Source organism: Giraffa tippelskirchi, chromosome Y (assembly GCF_054371585.1).
Source record: "Giraffa tippelskirchi isolate mGirTip1 chromosome Y, T2T-mGirTip1v1.2.pri, whole genome shotgun sequence".
Taxonomy (NCBI): Eukaryota; Metazoa; Chordata; class Mammalia; order Artiodactyla; family Giraffidae; genus Giraffa; species Giraffa tippelskirchi.
The window spans coordinates 864,279-891,690 of record NC_137290.1 but is presented as its reverse complement, the minus strand read 5'-3'; the positions used below and the strand labels follow the sequence as shown (position 1 = coordinate 891,690).

Genomic DNA, 27,412 nt, shown 5'->3' with positions numbered 1-27,412 from the left:
AGTGATGTTATAGATGTGGCATGAAGGATGCAGAGGGTTTGACTTCTTTCCCTTGTGAGAGGTAGACAACGAGACGTTGTGAAGATCAGATCAGACAGAGGCTTCGGAACAGGAGAGAAAGATACACAACCAAGATAAACACGAGTCATTCCCTTCGCAGAAATGACGTCGTGGGGTCTCTCACCTGAGTCCACGCGTGTGGCGTGCGTGCTCAGTTGCTCGGTCGTGTCCGACTCTTTTTGCCACCCCCTGGACTGTAGCCCAGCAGGCTCCTCTGTCCATGGGATTCTCCAGGCGACAATACTGGAGTGGGTTGCCATTTCCTCCTCCAGGGGATCTTCCTGACCCAGGGATCGAACCTGCATCTATTCTATCTCCTGTATTGGCAGTTCTTTAGCACGGCCACACACAGGAAGCTCCATGCAGGAGTCTGAGCTCACTGAAGTCATTCGTTTGCTGTGCACCTCAGTTATCTGGAGCCAGTCTCCTGTTTTTCTCCCGAGTCCTCTCAGGGTGCTCTGTTGGGAGCGGCTACAGTGGCTGAGGACTGGGTTGGGGGGTGTGCAGTCTGTTTATTTCAGTCCTGAGTTCCCTAAGGGCTCACAGTCAGGTGACAGCAGTGGCTGAATCGCTGCAATATTCTTTGTTTTGTAATACGGAAGTCAATATTTTTCATTCACAGTTGCAAGGATTGAGAATCCCACTGACAAGTGAATTGAACTAGGGTCTGGGAACTCACGGCACTGGTCACCTTTGTCCTCTTTATCCATTCATGCATGCTCCCATCCATCCATTCATCCACCCACCATCTACCCATAAACCTTCTGTCTGTCATCCATCCACCCACCCACTCATCCATCCACCCACCCACTCATCCAGCCAGCCATTCATCCATCCAACATCCATCCATCCATCCACTCATCCATCTATCCTCCCACCCACCCACCCATCCACTTACCCATCCATCTGCCATCCATCCACCCACCCACTCATCTATCCACTCACCCACTCATCCAGCCAGCCGTTCATCCATCCATCATCCATCCATCCATCCACCCATCCACCCATCCATCCATCCACCCATCCACCCATCCATCCATCCACCCATCCACCCATCCATCCATCATCCATCCATCCATCCACTCATCCATCTATCCACCCACCCATCCACCCATCCATCCACTTACCCATCCATCCATCATCCATCCATCCATCTACCCATAAACCTTCTATCCGTCATCCATCCACCCACCCACTCATCCATCCACCCATCCATCCATCCACCCATCCACCCATCCATCCATCCACCCATCCACCCATCCATCCGTCATCCATCCACCCACCCACTCATTCAGCCACCCACACACTCATTCATCCACTCATCCATCCACCCACCCATCCATCCATCCCCCATCCACCCATCATCCATCCATCCATCTACCCATAAACCTTCTATCCGTCATCCATCCACCCACCCACTCATCCATCCACCCATCCATCCATCCATCCATCCATCCATCCTCCTATCCATCCACCCACTCGTCTATCTATCCATCCATCCATCTGCCCACCCATCCATCATCTGTCCATCCACCCACCCACTCACCCATCCATTCATCCATCCACCATCTACCCACCCATAAAGTTTCTATCCGTCATGCATCCATCCACCCACCCATGCATCCAGCCAGCCACACACTCATTCATCCACTTATCCATCCACCCACCCGTCCATCATTCATCCATTGATCCACCCACTCATCTATCCATCATCCGTCCATCCACTCATCAGTCCCCCCATCCACCCACCCATCCTCCCTACCTCTCTACTCTCCCAGCACACTCATCAAAAACCTCTCTCAAACTCTCCTTCTCCGCACATCTCATCCTCAGTTGAGACAATCGCCACTTTGGACAAAATTCTCTTGATCAAGGGACCACCAGCCTCTCCTCTTCATGTGTCATGAACTTCGCCTCATGCGTCCCACCCTCTATTAAAATGATACTGCTTGGCTCCTTGTGAATTTCTGCAACAAGTTTCACTCTTCTCAAAGATCACATGCCGCGAGCATCGCTCTGCTCATCAGTGAATTCGGGGCTGCTAGTTTTACGGCTTCCCCAAGGACATACGATCAGCAAACTCAGGGAAATTCTCACCAGTTATTGCTGGCATTTCCATCTCCCCGAGACAGTAGCTAGCTTTGCAGCCCATCTCAGCCACCCAGCCTGGCTCACAGGTAAACTTGCTGTTTCCTACAGCGAGGAGCTGGGTGGGGCCGGCTCTTAACTTCCTGCCTTCTCTCGGTTCCATTTTTCATCTCTTTGCTCACCAAGCATCTTGCAGCTGCTGTGACAATGACCGACATGCAGAATTGCAGGGATATTTAGGTGCTGGATAGGGCTTCCCTGGTGGCTCAGGTGTTAAAGAGTCTACTCACAATGCAGGGTTCGAGCCCTGGGTCAGGAAGATCCCCTGGAGGAGGAAATGGCAACCCACTGCAGTATTCTTGCCTGCAGAATCCCATGGACAGAGGAGCCTGGCAGGCTGCAGTCCGTGGGGTCGCAAAGAGTCAGACACGACTGAGCGACTCACACTTTCACTTTCATTTTAGAGCTGGAAAAAGTGTTTACCGTGCCATGGGCCCCTTCTCCCTCTGTGCAGAGGGTTTCAGCATCCATTGTGGCCAGGATCCTCACATCTGGGTCTTTCCATAAATGAACCAGTTCCCTAGCATTCACTTTGCCTCTCTGTCCAGGGCAGCTGCAGAGATGCAAACAAGCTTTACGATTCTTTTTGTTGCACGTGGAAAGCTGTTAGGGTAAGATTAGCCTGCGACAATGATACCTGCTGGGATGTGTTGCTTGGAAAAGCCCCCTCTGACTCCACGTGGGAACCATTTCTTGGACTTGCTGTCTGTTGCATCTATTATTATAATCACACACGATGGCCCGCTTCAGAGAGCCCTGCCCCTCTGCCTGGCTGATAAAGCACCTTTGTTCAGAACCCCGTCCACCTGTGGATGGCACGAAGGAAGAAATGAACACATCCCCCTGCCCGAGGCTCACCATTCTAGGAGATGTTTGCAAGACGAATGCCCTTCCCACTTTGTCTCCTCCCCGTCCCCCGCCCTCCCCCGCTCCAGTCTGGGTTCTCAGCTGTCGAAAGCCAGGAAATCTTGACAAGAAGGAAGAAGGGAGGGGATCCCTTGCTCTGAGCTGTTCTGTCTTCGCCTTGATGAGAGGGGATCAGACGTGAGGTGGGCCAAGACCTGCCTCAGAGGAAAACCCCGAAACCACACAGAGGTGAGTGTCGTCTGTAGGTGGGCCCACAACTCCCAGGCTGTCTCAGAATTAACCCACTCACCACCACAAAGTAAGCCACGCTCCCGGGGAGAGTCTGGGGGTAGCCTTGGGGCTCCCTTCTCTCCGCAGCTGAGCCCTGGGGCCTGAAGACTTATGCCAACCTTGTGACTGAAGTGGAAACACTCTTTGCAGAGGTAATTCATGCAATAATCTAGGTGAGGCTCCTCCTGGATGGGGGTGGCCCTAAACCCCGTGACAGGGTCCTCATAAGGCACAGAAGAGGGGAGACACGGACACAGAGGAGAAGCCACACGGAGACGCAGGCGGAGACGGGAGGGAGGTGGCCACCAGCCCAGGGACGGACGCCCGGAGCCCCCAGAAGCCGGAAGAGGCGGGAAGGACCCTCCCCTGGAGACTCTGCAGGGAGCTCAGCCCTGGGACACCTTGACCTCAGATGTCTCATTTCCAGGACTGGGGGATAATGGATTCCAATTGTTTCAATATGTCCAGCTTATGGTCATTTGTAGCAGCTGGTTGGGCTTCCCAGGTGGCTCTAGTGCTAAAGAGCCTACCTGCCAATGCAGGAGAGAAAAGAGACAAGGGTTTGATCCCTGGGTCAGGAAGATCCCCTGGAGGAGGGCATGGCAACCCATTCCAGTGTTCTTGCCTGGAGAATCCCATGGACAGAGGAGCCTGGTAGGCTGCAGTCCATGGGGTCGCAGAGAGTCGGACATGACTGAAGTGACTTAGCACAGACATACACACCCCCAGCGACCTCCACGGTGGGATCGTTTAAAACATGCAAGATTTTGAGTCTTTTGAGGGTGGAGAGAAATCAGGGTTCCGGAGGCCCTGGGCCAGGAGACCCAGAGGGCAGAGACAGGCCTGGCAGGGTAGAGTTTGTTCTTGGAGGGGGCTGCGTCCTTGGCCAGGAGCCCACACATCTCAGTATGGTCCAGCCATGTTGAGTTGGGTCTCGAATGTCTCAAGGAGCCCAGAACTTGCTTTCAGTTACAGGATCAGCGTTGCCATGACACAAACCGTCATGAGGAACTCAGGCTGAGGGTCTTTAGAAAGTGAAAGTGGGCTGAGTCAGTGCAGGCTACTGATTTTGCACCTTTTGTCAGTTTCACTTTTTGCTTTTGCTTGCAGACAACCATCTCCAGGGTCTCATCGGTGTTGGATGCAGCCAGCTGCGTTCTGCTTGCCAGGATCATACAGGTGACACAGTGACCCTATTTCCACATCAGATATATTCCATCTGTCCCCCGAGCTCTGGGCTCTTGGTTGGTGGGTCGAAAGGGACTCAGCAGGAGACTCAAAAGCCCTGGGGCAGTTGACACTCCCAAGGACAGAGTCTGTCTGCTTCTTTTTTTTTTTTTTTTTAATTTTGGTGAAATGCACATTGCCTTCAGCGAATCATTTTAAAATTCAGTGTTGTGCAACCGTCATCTTTATCTAGGTTTGGAACATTTCCATCCCCCTACAAAGACACACCACCCGAATAAGTCATCCCCCTTCCGCCAGCCCCCTGGCACCACAAACCCACTTTCTCCCTCTGTGCATTTGCCTGTTCTGGATGCTTCCTATAGATGGAATCACACACTGTGCATCCCTCTGCGTCTGCTTGTCTCACTGAGCATCATCTGTTCAAGGTCCATCCACGTTGCAGCCTGTGTCAGAGCTTCACTCCTTTTCATGGCTGCATAATATTCCACTGAGTGGATGGACCCCATGCTGTTTATCCATCATCCATCCATCCATCTATCCTTTATCTATCCACCTACCTATCCATCCATCCATCCATCCACCCACCCACCCATCCACCCAGCATCCATCCACCCACCCACCCATCCGTCATCCATCCATCCACTCATCCATCCATCCACCATCCATCCTCCATCCACCCATCCATTCATTAATCCACCCACCCATCCATCCGACCATCCATCATCCATCCATCATCCACTTATCAATCATCCATCCACCCATCCATCCATCCATCCACCCATCCATCCATCCATCCACCCATCTACCCATCCATCCATCCATCCATCCACCATCCACTTATCAATCATCCATCCATCCATGGACACTTGGGTTGTTTCCAGCTTTGGGCTGTTGTAACTCATGCAACTTGAACAACGTAGACTCATCTCCTCCTGGGTCCCACTTAGTGGGGCCCAGAGCCCTTTCTGATCCCTTTGACTCTGTTAACACTCATACACCGAGACCTCACAGCCTGGCCTCGTGCCAGGGGTATGGGGAACTGAAATCTTCTCCCCGGGCCTGCAGTACCCATGACCTTGTTTTTTCTCTTGAGGTTTTTTCAGTGCCAGCATCTCAAGAGAAACCGCCAGACCGGATGGAGAGCGCTGATAGGTGAGCTGAAGGGTGTGTCCCTTCCTCTTTCCGTGTGTTCACCTGACTCTCCGTACCAAGTGGTCCACCCAGGGCTGCAGTGAAACCCGGAGGCCACAATACAGGAACCCGCCTTTCCGAGAGGCCAGTGGTGGTTCCTGCAAAACTAGGGGCTGCCTTAATTGCCTCTCAGGGTCCACTTTGCTCTGAAAGGTGTGATGGAAACCAAAGTGCAGGCTCAGGACTGTGAGCTAGCCCATCCACCCACTTATCCATCAACCCATCCATTCATCCATCCAAACATCCATCCACTCATCCATCCATCCTCTCATCAATTCATCCATCCATCCATCATCCATCATCTACCATCCATCCATCCATCATCCACCATCCATCCATCCACCATCCATCCATCCATCCATCCACCCATCCATCCATCATCAATTCATCCATCCATCCATCATCCATCCATCATCCATCCATCATCCATTCATCATCCATCCATCCATCCATCATCCATCCATCCATCCACCCATCCATCCATCTTCCATCCATCATCCATCCATCATCTATCATCCATCCATCATCCATCCATCATCCATCACCCATTCATAATCCATCCATCCATCATCTATCATCCATCCATCATCCATCCATCCATCATCCATCCATCCATCCATCATCCATCCATCCATCCACCCATCCATCCATCTTCCATCCATCATCCATCCATCCATCATCCATCATCCATCCATCATCCATCCATCCGTCATCCGTCATCCATCCATCATCCATCCATCATCCATCATCCATCCATCAACCCATCATCCACCATCCATCCATCCACCATCCATCCATCCATCAACCCATCATCCACCATCCATCCATCCACCATCCATCCATCCATCCACCCATCCATCCATCATCAATTCATCCATCCATCATCCATCATCCATCCATCATCTATCATCCATCCATCCATCCATCATCCATGCATGCATCCATCCACCCATCCATCCATCCATCTTCCATCCATCATCTATCATCCATCCATTATCCATCATCCATCATCCATCCATCCATCATCCATCATCCAGCCATCATCCATCATCCATCCATCATCCATCATCCACCCATCCATCATCCATCATCCACCCATCCATCATCTATCATCCATGCATCCATCCATTCACCCATCATCCATCATCCATCCGTCCATCATCCATCATTCATCCACCATCCATCATCCATCCATCCATCATCCATCATCCATCCATCCACCATCCATCATCCATCCATCATCTATCCATCCATCATCCATCCATCATCCATCATCCATCCATCTATCATCCATCATTCATCCACCATCCATCATCCATCCATCATCCATCCATCATCCATCATCCATCCATCCACCATCCATCCACCATCCATCATCTATCCATCCATCATCCATCCATCATCCATCATCCATCCATCCATCATCCATCATCCATCCATCATCCATCCATCCATCCACCCATCATCTATCATCCATCCATCCATCATCCATCCGTCATCCATCCATCATTCATCCATCCATCCACCCACCATCCATCATCCATCCATCCATCATCCACCATCCATCATCCATCCATCCATCATTCATCCATCATCCACCCATCATCCATTCATAACCCATCCATCCATCATCCATCCATCCATCCATCATCCATCCATCCATCCATCCATCCATCCATCCATCTTCCATCCATCATCCATCCATCATCCATCATCCATCCATCATCCATCCATCATCCATCATCCATTCATAATCCATCCATCCATCATCTATCATCCATCCATCATCCATCCATCCATCCATCCATCATCTATCCATCCATCCACCCATCCATCCATCTTCCATCCATCATCCATCCATCATCTATCATCCATCCATCATCCATCCATCCATCATCCATCATCCATCCATCCATCATCCATCATCCATCCATCATCCATCCATCCATCATCCATCATCCATCCATCATCCATCCGTCATCCATCCATCATCCATCCATCATTCATCCATCCATCCACCCACCATCCATCATCCATCCATCCATCATCCACCATCCATCATCCATCCATCCATCATTCATCCATCATCCACCCATCATCCATTCATAATCCATCCATCCATCATCCATCCATCCATCCATCATCCATCCATCCATCCACCCATCCATCCATCTTCCATCCATCATCCATCCATCATCTATCATCCATCCATCATCCATCCATCATCCATCCATCCATCATCCATCATCCATCCATCCATCATCCATCATCCATCCATCATCCATCCATCCATTCACCCATCATCCATCAGCCATCCATCCATCATCCATCATTCATCCATCATCCATCAGCCATCCATCAGCCATCCATCCATCATCCATCATCCATCCATCATCCATCCATCCATTCACCCATCATCCATCCATCCATCATCCATCATTCATCCATCATCCATCATCCATCCATCATCCATCCATCCATCATCCATCATCCATCCATCAACCCATCATCCACCATCCATCCATCCACCATCCATCCATCCATCAACCCATCATCCACCATCCATCCATCCACCATCCATCCATCCATCCACCATCCATCCATCCATCCACCCATCCATCCATCATCAATTCATCCATCCATCCATCATCCATCATCCATCCATCATCTATCATCCATCCATCATCCATCCATCCATCCATCATCCATGCATCCATCCATCCACCCACCCATCCATCCATCTTCCATCCATCATCCATCCATCATCTATCATCCATCCATCATCCATCCATCATCCATCCATCCATCATCCATCATTCATCCACCATCCATCATCCATCCATCCATCATCCATCCATCATCCATCCATCCATCCACCTATCATCTATCATCCATCCATCCATCATCCATCCGTCATCCATCCATCCACCCACCATCCATCATCCATCCATCCATCATCCACCATCCATCATCCATCCATCCATCCATCATTCATCCATCATCCACCCATCCAACATTCATGCATCCACCCACCCACCCGTGGGTCTGGTCTCCGTGGGGAGGAAGAGGAAATGTGGGCAACTGGATTTCCCCTCCACAGGCTCAAGGCACAGGCTCACCCCAGATGGCGTCAGCATCCCCAGGGGTGTGGCCTGGCCCTGCTCAGTGGCAGATCAGGCTTCTGCTCCCTTCTACTTTCACATTTGCTGGAGCCAGGACCCCCGAGAGCCAGGATGGGAGAGCAGACCCTCCACCTGCTGGAAAGACCCACGTGGACAAAGTTTGCAGTTTGTAGGAGAGTGGAGCTGGGGTGGATGCCAGATTGCCATCTTGTCATCTCAAAGTGCTTTTCAACAACTAGATAATCTCATACCACGTGGACAACGGACATCTTCCTCCCCACTGTAACTGGGCAGGTGCCTACGAGGCCTTCCCAGGACAGACCTGCCCTGCAATGTCCCCAGCCTGCCTTCTGGGTTGTAGCATAGCTTTGACCTCAGGTATCCCTGAATTCCAAAGAATACATTCAATCAGAGAACCGAGAAAACACAGAAATCAAGAAACGCAATCAAGTAAGACAAAATAATAACTATGGTGCTTCCCCGGTGGCTCAGACGGCCATGCAGAAGATTCAGGTTCAGTCTCCAGGTCAGGAACATCCCCTGGAGAAAAGCATGGCAAGCCACCCCAGTATTCTTGCCTGGAGAATCCCAGGGACAGAGGAGCCTGGTGGGCTACAGTCCATGGGGTCACAAAGAGCTGGACATGACTGAGATATGTAGATAGAAAGAAGAAGTTAGTTGCTCAGTCACGTCCGACTCTTTGCGACCCAGTGGAGTGTAACCCTCCAGGCTCCTCTGTCCATGGGATTCTCCAGGTGAGAATACTGGAGTGGGTTGGCATGGCAGTACCTCCAGGGGCTCTTCCCAACCCAGGGATCCAACACAGGTCTCCCACATTGCAGGCGGGTTCTTGGCCGTCTGAGCCGCCAGGGAAGCATACAGAGGTGCTTATATCCCCCATACCCCATAAGTAGACAGATGACCCCGGGTTTTCCCGAAACTGCGGTTCCACATTCGCTCATTCGGCACCCGCGTGACTTCCCAGAAGACGGCCGCTCAGAACCAGCACGCTCATCCCCTCTTCCGCATGACCCTGGGCCCCAGAGCTGGACTTTGGCTCTCGGAGGGTCTTTTCCCAGCAGCTGCCTCCTTCTGATCACAGCGCACCTGCTGTGAAGTCCCCTTCGTCACCTCTCCACGTGGGCCACACCATCCGGCCCAGCTCCCTCTCTGCTCTGGATTGCGTGATCGATCGAGGGGCCGGGGGTCTGGGGGCGGGGTCGAGATGGGGGTGGGGTGTGAATCCGGCTCGGTCCAGCTAGAAGAGGGAACGGGCTTCCTGGGCGCCCCTGGGGGCGTGGGTCCCCGCGCAGGTCACCTTCTGGCTGCAGAACCAAAAGAGGTCGCCAGGCACCCAGGTTTCGCCTGCGAGAGGAAGTCTCCGCGTAGCACAGTTTTACAACTTTTTTTTTTTTAAATAAAAAATCGTCAGGCATTGTTCGGTCTGAGATTCACTGCAGGTCACTGCCAGCGGCACCGTAGGGACCGCGACCCCCCTTCCTGGTCTGCAGGGTCTGGTGCGCGTCTGCACGCTGCAGACCTTCTCGGAGAGGCGGCGTCTCCTCCAAGCAGTCGCCTAGGGGACGGCACGAGCCACCACGAGGTCCAGGCTCTGGGCCGCACCCCACCCTCCCCCCCTGCACCCCGCCCCCGGGGCAGGGCGCGCGCTGATAGGAGGGGCCCCGGCGGGCTTGGACGCCAGGAGACTGCAGACCATCAGACGGTTATACAGGAAATTTCAAAACGGGTTTCCTCTGCACCTACCCTGAGTCTCCACTGCAGCCTCCCGGAGCCGGGGAGGGGGTACCTTTCGAGGCTCTGTATCCGGCGAGTGTGCAAAGCCCGCGCGCAGTGTGCGCGCCCGACACGGCGGCGATGCTGGCGTCCGGGTCGCGCCCTGACACCCACCCCGGGCTCCTTCGGGGGCGGCGGGACGGCGGCTTCCTGACGCCAGGCTCGGTCTGAAGCACGGCTGCCGCGCGTTCGGATCCAGCCTCGGGCTGCGTCTACACCGCTGACGGGCATCGGCCTTTCCAGGTGCGTCCAGTTTCTGATTTACGCGCGTTGTCTGGAACCCGGGGCGCCGCCGGGGAAGGGCCTTACGGGGCTGAGAGCTTGGGAAGGAGCGCTGCGTGCGTCCTCCTCTCTTGAGGAGGCACGGACAAGACAGGAAAAGCTTCAGACAGACAGGGCCTGCGTGCGCGCTGTCAGTGGTGTCCGACTCTTTGCGACCCCACGGACGGCAGCCTGCCAGGCCCCTCTGTCCATGGAGATCCTCCACGCAAGAATAGGAGTGGGTTGCCATGCCCGTCTCCAGGGGACCTTCCCGACCCAGGGATCGAGCCCGGGTCTCCTGCGGCTCCTGCATTGCAGGCGCGACCACTTGGCGGGGAGATGCTTTGAACGCAGTCTCCTGGTGCAAACCCCAGGAAACCTCACCAGCGCACAGATGGGCGCAGAAGGTGGCCAGGCACGACTAGGGGACGGAGACAGGGTGCGGGGGGTGGCGTGGGGGGCTGGGTCGGGGAGGGTTCCAGCCGCTGGGGGGCCCCCGTGAGCCCTGAGAGCGCCTCACTGGCACCGATTCACCCAGAAACCCAGGTTCTTGCATGTCATGCCTGTGCGCTCAGTCGTGTCCGACTCTTCGCGAATCCAGACTGTAGCCGCCGGGCTCCTGTGTCCACGGCATCTCCCAGGCAGCAATACTGGAGTGGGTTGCTGTTTCCTTCTCCAGGCAAATCTTTCCCCCCCGGGGATCGAACCGCGCAGTCTCGTGTGTCTCTTGCCTTGGCAGGCGGGTTCTTTACTTGGAAAGCTGCTTTTTATAAACCACCCCCGGTTTGGGAAGCAGTGAGGCGCCGCGTGCACACTGGTCTCTGCCCTGGGAATTCCTGGAGGTGCAAACCCGGAGTCTGTGCGTTTAGGGTCACGCCTGGCGAGGAGGAATTAACGCAGCGTAATGCTTCTGCTTCCAAACCAAGGAGGGTTTTTTTTTTCTTCTTCTTCTTCTCTACTCTCTGTCAGGTTGTCATATGTTTTCTGCATGGGGGTCAGAAGGTGCACCCCCTTCACCCCGGTCCCGGGGCAGGAGCGCCGAGGAACCGGGGCCGGGCGGGGCCGCGTCCTCAGTCCGTCCCTTTAGAAGCGGCGCTGAGTGGTTGGATTGGACGGGGCCCCTGGGCCGGACGTGAGCGCGGACTTTACTTTTAAAACGCCTCCAGGAGCGGCAAAAATCGCGGTTTCGTTTTCGGGGGCGGGGAGAGCTGTGCGTTGCCATGGCCAGTGTTCGCGGCCGGAGTGGGTGCACCCCCTGTATGTGGTCCCCGCATCCTGGCGACCCCTGCCCGCCTCTAGGAGGAGGAACCAGGCCGTGGGAAGAGTCTGGAGGCTGGGCGGACCCTCCGGACATTGGCCATGGTTTCTGAAACATCCCCACTCAGCCGCACGGACCCAGGGGGGCAAAGGGGCAATACCACCCGTTAGAGGTCACCTGGGACCCCTCGCAATCCTACTGAGGCCTGTGTTACCATCTTAGGGATGAAGGCAGGAAGGCGGGGAGCGATGGGTTACGGGGGCGGTCCCCAGGGATGCCCCTCCTCCCCGGCCCAGCCTCTCTGTCTGTCCCTCCCTCGTGGGTGTGTCCACCAGCGGGCCTCCTGCCCAAGGGCCCTGTCCTGCCTGAGAGTCAGGAGCGGGCAAGACACCGGGAACCCCATGCCCCTCTGGTACCTTATCCTGCTCCCTGACTGTGGGCAATTGTCCAGGCCCCCCCATCCGCCCCCCCAGGAGATGACCCATGCTACCCACAGACCCTCCCCAGGGCCAACACCACATCTCAGGGAGCCTTGACCCAGCAAATAAGCACATACGTGGGCTGCAGGGTGGGGTCCCCTGGAATGTCTCCCAGGGTCAGTGCTGGGAGCCCCCAGGGAGAATTCTGCAGCCGTGTCCACCAACTGCTTCCCTGGTGGCTCCGGGGTAAATGCAGGAGACACCAACGCAAGAGACACAGGAGATGTGGGTTCGATCCCTGGGTCTGGAAGATGAGTAGATGCTAGGCAGATAGACAAGTAAATTGCAAATAAATTAGATAGATGATTGATAGATGGTGGACAGATTGACAACTGAGAGTTGAATAGATGGACAAGTAGGTGAATTTTTTGATTTGTAGATAGATACACAGACCGACAGACAAAGGGATAGATAAAAAAAAAATGGTAGATGAATCTGCCTACCAATGCATGAGACTCGGATTTGATCTCTGGGTCAGGAAGATCCTCTGGAGAAGGGAATGGCAACCCACTCCAGTATTCTTGCCTGGAGAATTCCAAGGACAGAGGAGCCTGGAGGGGGGGGGCTACATACAGTCCATGGGGTCACCAAGAGTCGGACATGATTGAAGTGACTTAGCATGCATGCATGCATAGACAGGTAAACATAGATAGCACACACATAGTAGAAAAATATAGATAAATGATGGATGATAGATGGATAAACAGATGATAGTCTGGGTGATTGATGGAGGATAGATGGATAGATAGAAGACAGAGAGAGAGATGTAGATGATAGGTAAGTATGGAGACAGATAGATGGATGGATAGATGGGTGGATAGATGGAGAGATGGATGGATGGATGGATGGATAGATAGATGGATAGATGGATGGATAGATGGATAGATGGATGAGTGGATAGATGGATAGATGGGTGGATAGATAGATGGATGGATAGATAGATGGATAGATGTACAGATAGATGGATGGATGGATAGATAGATGGATAGATGGATAGATGGGTAGATAGATAGATGGATGGATAGATAGATGGATATATGTATGGATAGATGTACAGATAGATGGATGGATGGATGGATAGATGGATAGATGGGTGGATAGATAGATGGATGGATAGATAGATGGATATATGGATGGATAGATGTACAGATAGATGGATGGATGGATGGATAGATGGATGGATAGGTGGATAGATAGATAGACATAGATGATAGGTATGCAGGAATGGAGATATATATATAGAGAGAGCGATAGATGAAAGCTAGGTAGGTACGGGGATAGATAGAGAGCTGGAAGGCTCTCATGGTTAGACAGCATTTCTCAGCTCACACTATTAATACTGGCCTTTTAGACGGGATAATTCCTGGCCCTTCCCCTGCACTGTAGGCTATTAAACAGCATCTCTGGTCTTCACCAACCAGAGGCCTCTAGCATCCCCAGAGATCTTCATCTGCAAACCTGTCCCCAGACATCAGCAAAGCCTCCTCTGTGAGGCAGAGTCACCCCCGCCAGTTCACGGCCACCAGGGAAAGGAGAAGACAAAGGTGGGGGGACAAGTGCAACCAGAGCGCTCGGAGGAGAAGCAGGAGCACCTCACACCCCCCGCCCCGGGGCTCAGGGTGACCACCCGCCGCTTCAGGGCCTGCGGGGCCACTTTCTGCCACGTCTCAAGCTTAGCCGCGTGCTCCTGTCCCTGTAACACAATAATGAAAGTGAGAGAAGACCCTGTGGTACGCTGAGATCACGGGTACGGGATAAAAGAGCATCCTTTGGGCGGGGCCATGTCTTACTGAAAGAGTGTGTAGAACCTGGTTGCTCGCTGTTCAAAACCCAACAGACAGGCCAGGCTGGTGGAAAGGGAAGTTTGCTTTATTTCAGATGCTGGCAACTGGGTGGGGGGCTGGTGGTGGCGGAGAGCAGTGGACATCTGTCCAGAGGCCGACTACCCACCCCCCACCCCCTGCTCCAACAAGCAAGGGGTGAGAGCTTTTATAGACAAAAGCAGAGGGGACTACATGCTGAAACAGCACAGTCATCCCTAACAGTGGTCTTCACATCGGTCGGCAGTGCTCTCACCAGCATCAGCTAGGTCGTTTTAGGTACGGTTCATCTTCAGTCCCAGGGATGCGTTTGTTTCCATTTCTTTGCGGCCAGCTCTTGGAATGGTGGCAGCTCACGTCCTCGGCACAGTCCGGCCGTCATGTAGTTGATCTTCTCCACCTGATGTTCTAGTATCTATAAGACAGCTCACAGGATACGGTTCAGAATATACAGCCCCTGAGAAAGAAGTAAAGGTCCTTGACTATGTTTAATGACTCAGTTCGGTTCAGTCACTCAGTCTTGTCGGACTCTTTGCGACCCCATGGACCGCAGCAGCCAGGCCTCCCTGTCCATCGCCAACTCCCAGAGCTTGCTCAAACTCATGTCCATTGAGTCAGTGATGCCGTCCAATCATCTCATCATCTGTCACCCCCTTCTCCTGCCGCCTTCAATTTTTCCCAGCATCACGGTCTTTTCCAGTGAGTTAGCTCTTTGCATCAGGCAGCCAAAGGATTGGAGTTTCAGCTTCAGCATCAGTCCTTCCAATGAATATTCAGTGCTGATCTCCTTTAGGATGGACTGGTTGGATCTCCTTGCAGTCCAAGGGACTCTCAAGAGTCTTCTCCAGCACCACAGTTCAAAAGCAGCAATTCTTCGGTGCTCAGCTTTCTTCAGCTTAATGACTACATTATCATTATTTAGCCTCCTTTGACTTCTATCCATTTTCTACTTCTCTGATTAAACTTATTCTTTGAGTAAAGTTTTCCACAGACAAAAGGCAGGCAGAGGACATTGGGGGTGGTGGGCGATGACCAGAGCATCCTGCCCCATTCCGAATGGAGCAAGGTTTAGACCCCACTGTCCACACAAACCACTCCATCTTGAAGGAAATCAGTCCTGAATATTCACTGGAAGGACTGATGCTGAAGCTGAAACTCCAATCCTTTGGCCACCTGATGCGAAGAAGTGGCTCATTGGAAAAGACCCTGATGCTGGGAAAGATTGAAGGTGGAAGGAGAAGGGGATGACAGAGGATGAGATGGCTGGATGGCATCACCGACTCAATGGACATGAGTTTGAGCCAGCTCCGGGAGTTGGTGGTGGACACAGAGGCCCGGCGTGCTGTAGACCATGGGGTCACAAAGAGTCGGACATGACTGAGCGACTGAACTGAACTAAACTGTCCACACAAAGACCCCAGCATGAGCCCTTTGCATCTTCCCCATACCATGGGATTACCCACTCAAGAGCGAACCAAGCATGGGCTCCGACAAGTGGCATTGTTACCGACAAAACGGGAAGCATAGGAAGTGTCTTTTGTAATATCCTGTGCTATAAAGGGAACGGAGGGAGTGGGTGGATTACAAGATGTGGATCCCAGCCTCCCGGTCAGTCACTGCCACTGACCAGGCCCATTGGCCAGGGTTGCGGGCTCCTCCGAGACACCCTACGGCTGGAGGCGTGGTTCTCCAAGTGTTTGTGTCACAGGCAGCTGAGCAGTCAGGGCAGGGGTGGACCAGCAGGCTGGCAGGCAGGTGGAGTAGAAGCAGAGATAACCCCTCAGTCACAGGGGATGAATGGGCGGGATGCATGCGTGGGCTGTGGCCTTGTAAATGAGGGGCCAGAATAAGTCAGCCTGGGCTCAGTTAATGTTTGTTGGATGATGGATGGATGGGTGGATGGATGGATGGACAGATATGTGGGTGGATAAATGGATGGATGGATAGGTGGATAGATGGCTGGATGAGCAGGTGGGTAAATGGATGGATGGATGGATGGATGGGTGGGTGGGTGAGTGAGTGGATGGATGAATGGATGGTTGAATGGACAGATGGATGGATGGGTAGATGGATAAATGGATGGGTGGATGGATGGATGGAGGATGAGTGGATGAGTGGATGATGGATGGATGGGTGGATGGATGGATGGATGGGTAGATGGAAGGATGGATGAGTGGCTGGATGGATGGATGGATGGGTGGATGGATGAATGAATGGATGGGTGGATGGGTGGTGGGATGGATGGGTAGATGGATGGATGGATGAGTGGCTGGATGGATGGGTGGATGGATAAATGGATGGGTGGATGGATGGATGGGTAGATGGATGGATGGATGAGTGGCTGGCTGGCTGGATGGATGGGTGGATGGATGAATGAATGGATGGGTGGATGGGTGGTTGGGTGGATGGATGGATGAGTGAATGGATGGATGGATGGATGGATGGATGGTTGGATGAATGGATGGGTGGTTGGGTGGATGGATGGATGGGTGGATGGATGGATGAGTGGATGGATGGATGGATGGATGGATGGATGGGTGAATGGGTGGTTGGATGGATGGGTGGGTGGGTGAGTGAATGAATCGACGGGTGGATGGATGGATAGATGGATGGGTGAGTGAATGGATCAATGGGTGGATGGATGGATAGATTGCTGGATGGATGGATGGATGAGTGGGTGAATTGGGATGGATAGATGAATGAATGAATGGACAGGTAAAGCAAGAGAGGAGGCTGGTTCCCAGTCAGTTCCTTTGAATTAGCTTCCTGGGACAGTCATAACAAATGACCACATAACTGAGTGGATTAAAACACCATAATTTTTCCCTCTGACACTCTAGAGGCTGGAACTCCATGATCAAAGTTTCTACAGAGCAGTGCTCCCTCTGATGGCTCCAAGGGAGGGTCCTTCCTGCCTCTTCCAGTTTCTCGGGGCTCCAGGTGTCCCTGGGCTTGCGGCCACCTCCCTCCAGCCTCTGCCTCCACCTTCACGCAGCCGATTCGGTCTGTTTTTGTGTCAATCTGTGCATCTTCTGTTTTCACAAGGACACCAGTCACACTGGCTTAGGACCCACCCTAATGGGCTCAACTTAGATCTTAATCACATCTTCGAAAACTCTATTTCGAAATAAGGCCACGTTTGCAGGTACCAGGGTTGAATACATCTCAAATAAACTCTCCTTGAAGTCTTGCACTCTTCATCCAATCAGAGGAAGAGACAAGGTGAGCTGGAGAAGTGGAGACCTGGGGCCCTGCCCAAACGCCCCCACTCTGAGCCCCTCTCTTGTTCATGGACCCCTGCTGCAAAGCACAAGAACAAGTTCCATAAGAACAGTATCGCCTAAAAGGGTCATTTTGAAGACCGAGCAAGATCCACCTGTCCATTCAACACTGGTGGCAAGCACGTCCCTGATTGATTTCATTCTTGGGGCTTCATCCTGAATCTTGCAGGATTTCCCGTAGGGCTGTCATTGTAGGTGTTCAGATGGATTCCTGGAACCGTCTCGATGTCCCTCTGAGAATGTTGTCAACATCCCTTTACACATGGGGAGACTGAGGCAGCAAGTGACTCTGTGACCTTCTCAAAGTCATCCAGCCAGCTGATGGTCTACACTGCCTTATTATTATGGCAATGATGATGATGGTGATGGTGGTGAAGGTGTTGATGATGGTGATGCTGATGGTGGTGGTGGTGATAATGATGCTGATGGTGGTGGTGATAATGATGCTGATGGTGATGATAGTGGAGGTGGTGGTGATGTTGATAATGGTGGTGATGGCGGTGGTGATGATGATAAGGATTGCTCCATGCACGGGGAATCTGAGCCTTCTCTCTGACGGCTGTCCTTGATGCTAAAATACGAGTCGGTGTGGAGATGGTGGAAATGCTCTAGAATGAGGCAGGAGCAGTGCTGGCACCATGCGGTGAATGTACCGAACTCCAGTGAATCGTCTGCTTTGAAAAGGTGAACTGCAGCTCCATTTTAAAAAGAGAGAGGGAAGAGGCAGCTGCCCGCTGCCACACCCCCACCCTTAACTTCCTCATCCCGGGCTATAAACACTGTCTGCCTGAGCGTTTGCTGAGCCTGCCCGGCTCCTGCAGGTTCTGAGTCACGCTCACAGGAAGCTGGCGGAGCGGGTGTTGCTGAGGTCCCCCACCACAAGATGCCTGGCCCCGCCACGGGTGGTTGGTTTCCTTTCCAAGCTCGGCTCCCTTCTAAATAAACACTGCCCTCGCCATTTCTGAACAGCCATGCAAATGATGGTCGACCAGCTCTGGCCTTGTGGGACCGGGGATGTTGGCTTTCTGCAGCCTCCCTCCCATCTGTGGCTTTTTTTATTATTATTATTAATATTCCTTTATTTATTTGCTGCACCAGGTCTTAACTGTGGCACGTGGGAGCTTCCCTTGCAGCATGTTGGGTCCAGTTCCCTGGCCAACGATTGAACCCAGGCCCCCTGCATTGGGAGCACGGAGTCTTAGCCACAGGACCACCAGGGAAGTCCCCCTGGTTCAGAGTGTGATTGTCAGGTCACAAGATGCCTTGCAACCGGGCTGATCTGTGAAAACATCACTCTTTGTCCACGTTTTTGTCCTTGTTTAGTCTCTCCGCCGTGTCCAACTCTTTGCAACCCCATGGACTGCAGCCCGCCAGGCTCCTCTGTCCGTGGGATTTCCCAGGCAAGAATACTGGAGTGGGTTGCCATTTCCTCCTCCACTGTCCACGTTGCTGTTGATTAAAATGGACCACACAAGAGACAGGATGGGGAACCAGAAAGGATATCGGGGACCAGAGGTGCTATTGGAGACAGGAGTGAAGCGTAGGGCTCAGGAAGCTTCCTGAAGAGCAGAGAAGATATTGATGAGCACAGACATCCCTGGGGGACCAGAGACTTTGGGGACTGGAGAAAAAACTGGGCAGCACAAATATTATTTGAGGAAAGGAGAGCAGAGGGATTATTGGGGGACAGAGAGATTATTGGAAGACCATAGACTTTGGAGGCCAGAGGGGTTATCGGGGAACCCAAATATTATGAAGGGAACAGAGATATTATTGAGGGACCAGAGACTTTGGGCATCAGGAGAAATCCTGGGGACCAGACATACTCTTGGGAGACCAGAGAGGTTATTGGGGGGCCGGGGAGAATCTTTGGGGACAGAGAGATTATTGGGGAACCCAAATATTAGGAAGAGATCAGAGGCATTATTGGGGAACCAGAGACTTTGGAGCACCAGGGAGATGACTGGGGGAGAAGAGAGGATATTTGAGACCAGGAATTATTGGGGAACTGAAATATTATGGAGGGGCCAGATACAGTATTGGGGGCAGAGAAAATACTGGGGCACCAGATATATTACTGAGGGGCCTGAGAGACTATCAGGGGCCAGACAAAATATTGGGGACTGGACATCACTGGGGGGCCAGAAAGAACATTCAGGACCAGAGAGATGATTCAGAAACTCAAAAGTTTATGATGGGACTGGAGATATTATTGGGGTCTAGATATATTATTAAAATTGGGGAACCAGAGAGGATATTGGGGGAGAGAAGACTTGGGGAGCAGAGGAAATATTAGGCAACAGAACGCTTATGGGGGGCAAGCGAGATTCCTGGGGACACGGGGCAAAGAGTCTGGCCTCACTCTGGGGCACCCTGGTGAATCCCTCGTGGGTCCCCAAGACGGCCGAGCACACTTTCCCCGAGAACTGTGAAGAGGCCGCGCGGGTCCGGAGCGGCCCCACCTCGGAGGATTTGCTCTCTGCCCGAGCCCGGCACATCAATGAGCCTCAGATCCTCTTTCTCTCTTTTTTTTTTTTTACCCTGAAAGTGGTTTCCATTTTGCTCAGAGCACCAGAAGACTTCCCTAGTGTTCGGGTCCATGGTCCTCAGACTCGGGTCGGGGCGGGATGCGGAGGGGGAACCATCACCCCAGGCCACGTGCCGGGGCTTCCCGGGAGGGGGTGGGGCGAGGGCTGACATCTGCGGGGCGCTCACGGCTAATCCTCGGAGCTCTCTGCCACCCCGGATGTCCAGCTTCACCGCCGCCGAGCGTGAGCCACCGGCCCGTCTGCACCCCCAATGCTCGCCTGTCCCCCAGGTGTGCATGGAGCTCCTTGCATCGCCTCCTCGCCACTCAGCTAGCACGGGCCCCGCGTCCTTTCCGCCCCGCTTTGGTGTCCAGCTGCTGAGTGTGGGGCGACCAGCAGTCTCGTTTTACCTGAAAAAACTCAAAGGTGGGGCACAGCTGTGGGGGCTGAAACGCGGATAGTCCTGAGAAATGAAAATAATCGCTCCCTTAGGTGTGGAGGGCTGGATCGTGGCCCCTCCAACACACGCCCCTGTCCTAACCCCCACCCCAGAACCCACGAATGGGATGTTATTTGCACAAAGGGGCTTTGCAGACCCTTTGATGATGGAGTGAAGGGTGTCAGATGAGGCCCTCCTGGATGGGGGTTGCCCTCAACCCAGGGACAGGAGCCTTAAAAGACACGGAAGAGGAGCGACATGGCCACAGAGGAGAAGCCACGTGGAGACGGAGGCGGAGACGGGAGGGAGGCGGCCACCAGCCCAGGGACGATGCCCGGAGCCCGCAGAAGCTGGAAGAGGCGGGGAGGAGCCTCCCCTGGAGACTCTCGATGGAGCTGCCTGCCCTCTCTCTCTCTGGGAAACCCGAGGGGCTCTATCTAACCGCAGCATGGTTAAACAGGGACCCGACCCCATCACATAGGCCGGGACATCGAGGAACACTGGGGGCTTCCTCACATTCCAGGGAACTCCCAGTAGCGTTGTCATGGAAACTCAGAGTCTGTTGTATCGCATCCAGTGGGTCACCACCCAGGCCAGCTTCCTTGTCGTCACCACTGTGGGCATTTGGGGCCAGATTGGGGGTCCGATGGGGGCCATCCTATGCTTGGTGGGCTGTGGAGCAGCGTCCCGTCACAGTCTCCGCCCACCACGTGCCTGGAGCACTCCCTTCCCCAAGCGGCAGCCGCCAAACACGTTCCCAGACTTTGTCGTCGGTGCTCCTGGGGCTGCTCAAGTCATCCCCAGGTGTGAACCACGGTGGTGGATGGTAGTTAGCAAGGGATAGAAAGATAGATGATAGATAGATACGGATGGATAGATGGAAGGATACGTGGGTGGATAGATGGGTGGGTGAAGGGGTGGAGAGAGATGGTGGATGGATGGATGGACAGATAGATACATAGATAAGGATGAACACCTGGACAGATAGACAAATGGATGAAAAGACAGATGGGTGTAGACATGGATAGATTATAGCTAGAAGACAGATGATTGGTAGATATAGACACTTACTGATACATAGATGGATGGATGATGGTTAAATGATAGACCATAATGGATGGATGGATGGATAGGTATGGATGAATAGAAAGACGGATAGATGGATGAATGATAAATGATACATGATAACGGGTAGATGGAGGGATAGATGGACGGAAGACAGATGATAGGTATATATATACTTAATGATACATAGATGGATGGGTGATGGTTGAATGATGGATCATAATGGATGGAAGGATGGTAGACAGATGATGATAGATGTGGATGGATAGATGGGTGAATGATAGGTAAATGATAGATCATAATGGATGGCCAGATGACAGTTAGATAGATGATAGATATGGATGGATAGACGGATGAATAGAAAGATGGATAGATGGATGGATGATTGGGTGAAGAGAGATGGTGGATGGATGGATAGATACATACATATGGATGGATGGATAGAGAGACAAGTGGATGAAAAGAGAGATGGGTAGATGCGTGGATAGATTTTAGATAGAAGATAGATGATAGGTAGATATAGACACTTAATGATACATAGGTGGATGAATGATGGTTAAATGATAGATCATAATGGATGGATTGATGGATATATGTGGATGAATAGAAAGATGGATGGATAGATGAGACTTAAATGATACATGATAACAGTAGATGGATGGATGGATGGAAGACAGATGATAGCTATACAGACACTTAGAGGATTCCTAGATGGATGAGTGACAGGTAGCTGCTGGATGATGATGGATACATACATAAGTCGATGAAGTCTCTCAAGCTAGGTCAGGGCGTCTCAGACTCACCACTGCTCACACCTGGGGCTGGAAGACTCTCCGATGTGGGGAGCCCGGCGCCCCGCTGCACCCCTGCTGCCCACCCGCCACGTGCCAGGAGACCCTCCCGGAGTGCTGACAACCAGAAACAGCCACAGACAGCGCTAAGTGTCCCCAGCGGGCGGGGGCGGCCTGATCACCCACGGCCGGAAGCCCTTGACCGCCGCGCGGCCGGGTTTAAATAGCCGCAGCTCCTGGATGGACCGCCCATGGTTTTGAGGGACGCTGATACTCGGAACAGCGGCCAGAAAATCAGCGTCAGCTGGATGGCGTCCAGTGCAGTGTGACCAAGAGCGGCCCTTGATTCTTGACCCAGAGCTGCCGCCGCCGCTGCCTCCTGTCCGTCTGGGGCTCCGTCGTGAGAACGGATCTGTAGACAGGCTGCGATCTCCTGGGAAGCTGTGGAGGCGGGAGGGGAAGACCACGGGGCCACCTGTAGCATCACGAAGTGGGCCATCACGGTCTGGCTCAGCACGGTCAGGCCTCCCCGTGAGAAGGTGTGTGCATCTGTCTGGCGGCTGGAGTCTGCTTCTTCCCCGCAGACCGACATACACCCCCAGCTGTGTCTCTGACCCTGGCCACCTCGTGACCTAATGGCTAAACCTCAATTTCCTCTTCCATCAAACGAGAAAAACACCACTTTCTCATCACAGGGATGCTGCACTTAAAAAAGAGCTTCTGTAAATATAAAACTACTACACAGGCGAAAGGTGTCCACCAGCAAAACGGGTCTAACCGGCTCTCGAGAGGGTGTCCTTAGCTCTCCCGAGCCTCGGTGTAGAAATCCATACGATGGATATATCAGCAGTCGTTAGTCTTTAATGTTAAACCGGCTCTGTGACTTCGTCACGGGACACAGGGTAAATCAAGGACACGTTGGTGATGAGCTCAGTGATGATTTTCTGGTCTTGAGGGTTGGTGGGGTCCCAGCATTGGCCCATTGGGTCTCTGGATTAGGGACAGCATATCCCAGGACTTCTCACTCTCCGTGATCACAGGAGTTGTTTCCTTATCATATATACGCTATTGGCTCCGCGTCTCTGGAGAACGCTAAGGTGCTGTGCCCAATGATTCAGTCATCTTCGACTCTGGGCGACCCCGTGGACTGTAGCCCGCCAGGCTCCTCTGTCCATGGGATTCTCCGGGCAAGAATACTGGACTGAGTTGCCATGCCCTCCTCCAGGGGACCTTCCTGACCCAGGGATAGAACCTGTGTCTCCTGCATTGGCAGGCGGATTCTTTACCAGGGAAGCTCCAAAGCTAACAAAAGTATTAAAAGGATGGATGATTAGATGGATAGATCCATATTTATTTATAGATGATAGATAGATAGATCATGAGTGATTAGATGGGGATGAACAGATACACAAGATAGATGCTGCTGCTGCTAAGTCACTTCAGTCGTGTCCGACTCTGTGCGACCCCATAGACAGCAGCCCACTAGACTCCGCCATCCCTGGGATTCTCCACGCAAGAACACTGGAGTGGGTTGCCGTTTCCTTCTCCAATGCATGAAAGTGAAAAGTGAAAGTGAAGTCGCTCAGTGGTGTCTGACTCTGTGCGACCCTATGGACTGCAGCCTGCCAGGCTCCTCCGTCCATGGGATTCTCCAGGCAAGAGTACTGGAGTGGGGTGCCATTGCCTTGTCCGAAGATAGATGATAGATACACGATAGATAGATGTATATACTTATCTGTAAATTAACTAGATACGTAGATACGTAGAGATGAGAGACAGAGATTAAGGAAAAGGCTTATGAGTGTGGAAGATCAGTCGTGTCCAACTCTTTGTGACCCCACAGACTGCAGCATGCCAGGCTTCACTGTCCTTCACCATCTCCCAGAGTTTGTTCAAACTCACGTCCATGGTGGATTGTAGGAAGTCCCAGTTCTGCAGGGTAGACCAGTCGTCCGGAGACCCAGGGATGCGATGATACTGTAGGTTGCATCTGAAATCCATCTGGAGGCAGAATACCATCTTCCTTGGAGGACCTTGGTTTCTTTTCTGCAAAAGCTTTCAACTGATTAGACAAGGCCCACCCATGTTATGACAGGTCATCTGTTTTGCTCAGAGTTCAACAATTTAAACAGGCATCCCGCCTTTAACAAAAACACCTACATAGCAACATCTAGACAGGCAATTGACCACATATACGGATATTATGTGGAGAAGGAAATGGCAACCCACTCTGGTGTTCTTGCCTGGAGAATCCCATGGACAGAGGAGTGTTGGGGGCTATAGTCCATGCGGTCACAAAGAGTCGGATACAACTGAGTGCACACACACACACGGATATCGTAGACAAAATTCACTGTACTGCTTTGGTAGCAGTTCACCTGGACTGCGTCAGGTCCCCAAGGCCTGACGTTAGGCTGACCCTGCCTCTCACGGCCTGGCCTGGCTCCCAAGGGCCCCACCAGCCCCCCCAAGTCTCCGTTGTGCCCTACATCGGGCCCCCGGGCCTGATCACACCCCTTGGTTTCTGTAACCAGCCGCTTAGTCCTCACACTGGGCCCCCGGGGTCACAGCCACTCCCCCAATGCCCCCGGTATCCACTCCTGTGGGTGGGAACACTCGCAAGGCATATCCATTGTCCCAGAGAACCACCCCAGGGAACCACGTGTGTCCAGAAGATGGAAGCATCCAAGACTCCAGTGTGATGCTCTTGAGTCCCTGGGATGCAATGATATGGCTCAGCTTCTGCTCACCATGGTAACCACGGAGCCAGGCTGTCTCAAGTGTCCATGGGGATCTGGGGTGGGCAGGAGCCCCCTCCAACTCTCCATCCAACAGGCCTCTTGCCTCACTAAGAGCGTGAGCCTGTTTCTCCTCCCTGGATGACAAACCTCCAGGCTCATCCTAGAGGGGCTCTGAGCGTGAGCGAACGTGTTTTCTGCTCTTGTACGAGTCTTTGTGTGGCCGTGTTTTTTTCCTTTTCTTTATCCTCCCCAAATTTTTTTAAAAAAATGATGTATTTATTGTTTTTTGGCTGTGCTGGGTCTTCATTTGCTGAGCGTGGGCTCTCTGGCTGCAGCGGGAAGGGGATTCTCTCTAGCTGTGGTGCGGGCTTCTCATCGCGGGGGGCTTCTCTTGTGGCAAAGCCCAGCTCTAGAACACAGGATCAGCAGTTTTGGCGCATGGCTTAGTCGCCCCGGACGGGGGATCGAACCCGCGTCCCCTGCATTGGCAGGCGGATCCTTAACCACCGGACCAGCAGGGAAGTCCAGTCCCCTCGACCTTTATTGAGATCTGAGTGACACAGAGCACTGTCTCAAGTGCCAAGTCTGCAGCATGGAGTTTTGGTGCCACTATGTGGAGCGGGGTTTAGGAAGGAAAAACAAAGATGCTTTGGTTAGTATCGATCAGCATATGTTTCTGTTATAAAGTTTAGAAATGCACGCTAACTCAGTCGGGTCCGACTCTCTGCGACCCCGTGGACTGTAGCCCGCCAGGCTCCTCTGTCCAAGGGATTCTCCAGGCAAGAATACTGGAGTGGGTTGCCGTTTCCTCCTCCAGGGCATCTTTCCGACCCAGGGATCGAATTCAGGTGTCCTGCATTGCAGATAGATGCTTTCCTGTCTGAAACCATTTATTTTTTTTCCCCTAATCTAAGCGAGAAAATTCTGAATGTTGTGGTCAGAGGCAAAGTGAAGACATCTTTTTTTAGGTCTTTGGAGATTCAGCAGATGTATCAGGACGGACAGGGTCAATTTTTTTTGATTCTCCACCACGGTGGGAACCCAGGGTCCCTGGCCGTCAGCGCCCCGAGTTGTTACGTGATGCTTGTCATGCCCTTCACAGAAAGATAAACATCTGCTTCCTACGATCTTATCAGCTTCTCAACCATCAGCCCCTGGTCGCCTCTCGTCACCCAGGAAACCCAGCCCTTCTCCACCCAGGGGCCCCTCCTCTAGGTTGTTGGAGCTGGGGCTTGAGAGTGTGCAGACCAGAAGTCTCCAGTGGCTCGTAGCCCTCAGCGCAGCTGAATGGTCAGAGCTCAGAAAAAGGTCTCGTGTTAATTCACTCAGCGGGAAACTGACAGAATCACCAGACGCCTAGTCCGTTACGCATCCTGCAGATCTGGGAACGCCAAAATACCACCGACTTAGACGTGGGACTGTTAGGGGCTGAAATGTGCACTTCGAAAGTTCAGCTGGGGGATGTTGTCACCCCCAAGACCTCAGAATATGACTTTTTCTTGGGGGGTGCAGAATAGGGTCTTTACAGAGGGCAGTCTTTTAAGATCCTTTTTGCAACACAGAGTCCTTTGAGGTGTGGTCCCTAATCCAAGGATCCTCCAGGCTGCTGAGTGGTAAAGAACCCGCCTGCCCACGCAGGAGATGGGGGTTCGAGCCCTGGGTGGGGAAGATCCCCTGGAGGAGGAAATGGCAACCCCAGTCCAGTATTCTTGCCTGGAGAGTCCCATGGACAGAGGAGCATGGAGGGCTACAGTCCACGGGGTCGCAAAAGAGTCGGACACGACCGAGTGACTGAGATCGCACGTAAGCGTCACAAGGGTCAGAGACCGTGAAAAATAGTACCTGGACAGCCATTCATCTCAGGCTACCCCAGATTCCCTTAGCTACGTCCGGACACCACAGACATAGTGATAATGTCCACGCAGTTCCCAAACGGACCGCCTCCTGGGTCTGCAGCAAACCTCACGCATCTCAAAGGACGGAACACATTCGGGACACACAGTCTGATCCTCATGGAATTAGGCTGGAAACCAGTACCTAAAAGGAGGCTAACGATCCTTCAAGGGCTGGACGTTTCCAAATAACCCAAGGGTGAGAGAAAGAATCGTG

At 52.7% G+C, this 27,412-nt stretch overlaps 2 protein-coding genes and 1 pseudogene across 6 annotated transcripts in view; all 3 read left to right on the top strand.

Annotated features, from left to right (window-relative positions):
• The first annotated feature begins 772 nt into the window (after nt 1-772).
• Nucleotides 773-5,689, top strand: LOC145537664 (uncharacterized). The gene is made up of 4 exons (XM_081568517.1): nt 773-1,347; nt 1,464-1,541; nt 5,311-5,426; nt 5,637-5,689. Exons 1-4 carry the CDS (start codon nt 773-775, stop codon nt 5,687-5,689), a joined length of 822 nt encoding a protein of 273 aa, XP_081424643.1.
• Nucleotides 5,690-5,882: 193 nt separating this feature from the next.
• Nucleotides 5,883-10,426, top strand: LOC145537663 (uncharacterized; annotated as a pseudogene).
• A 102-nt stretch (nt 10,427-10,528) lies between these two features.
• The window catches only part of LOC145537806 (S-geranylgeranyl-glutathione receptor P2RY8-like), a 49,085-nt gene continuing 32,201 nt past the window's right edge, over nt 10,529-27,412 (top strand). The window contains exons 1-2 of one of the 5 annotated variants that reach the window (XR_014076428.1): nt 10,676-10,883; nt 17,299-18,717. The gene's annotated coding sequence lies outside the window, so the exon portion shown is untranslated. Of the gene's footprint in view, nt 10,884-17,298; nt 18,718-27,412 lie in introns of those variants that run through there. The other 4 variants (XM_081568678.1, XR_014076429.1, XM_081568679.1 and 1 more) reach the window with 4 other exon arrangements.

Coding starts and splice junctions, on each gene's coding strand:
- LOC145537664 (XM_081568517.1), top strand. CDS start 773: ATGCATGCTCCCATCCATCCATTCATCCACCCACCATCTACCCATAAA. Junction 1,348..1,463: donor TCATCCATCCACCCACCCAC/TCATTCAGCCAC, acceptor TCTATCCGTCAT/CCATCCACCCACCCACTCAT. Junction 1,542..5,310: donor TCCTATCCATCCACCCACTC/GTCTATCTATCC, acceptor TCCATCCATCCA/CCCATCCATCCATCCATCCA.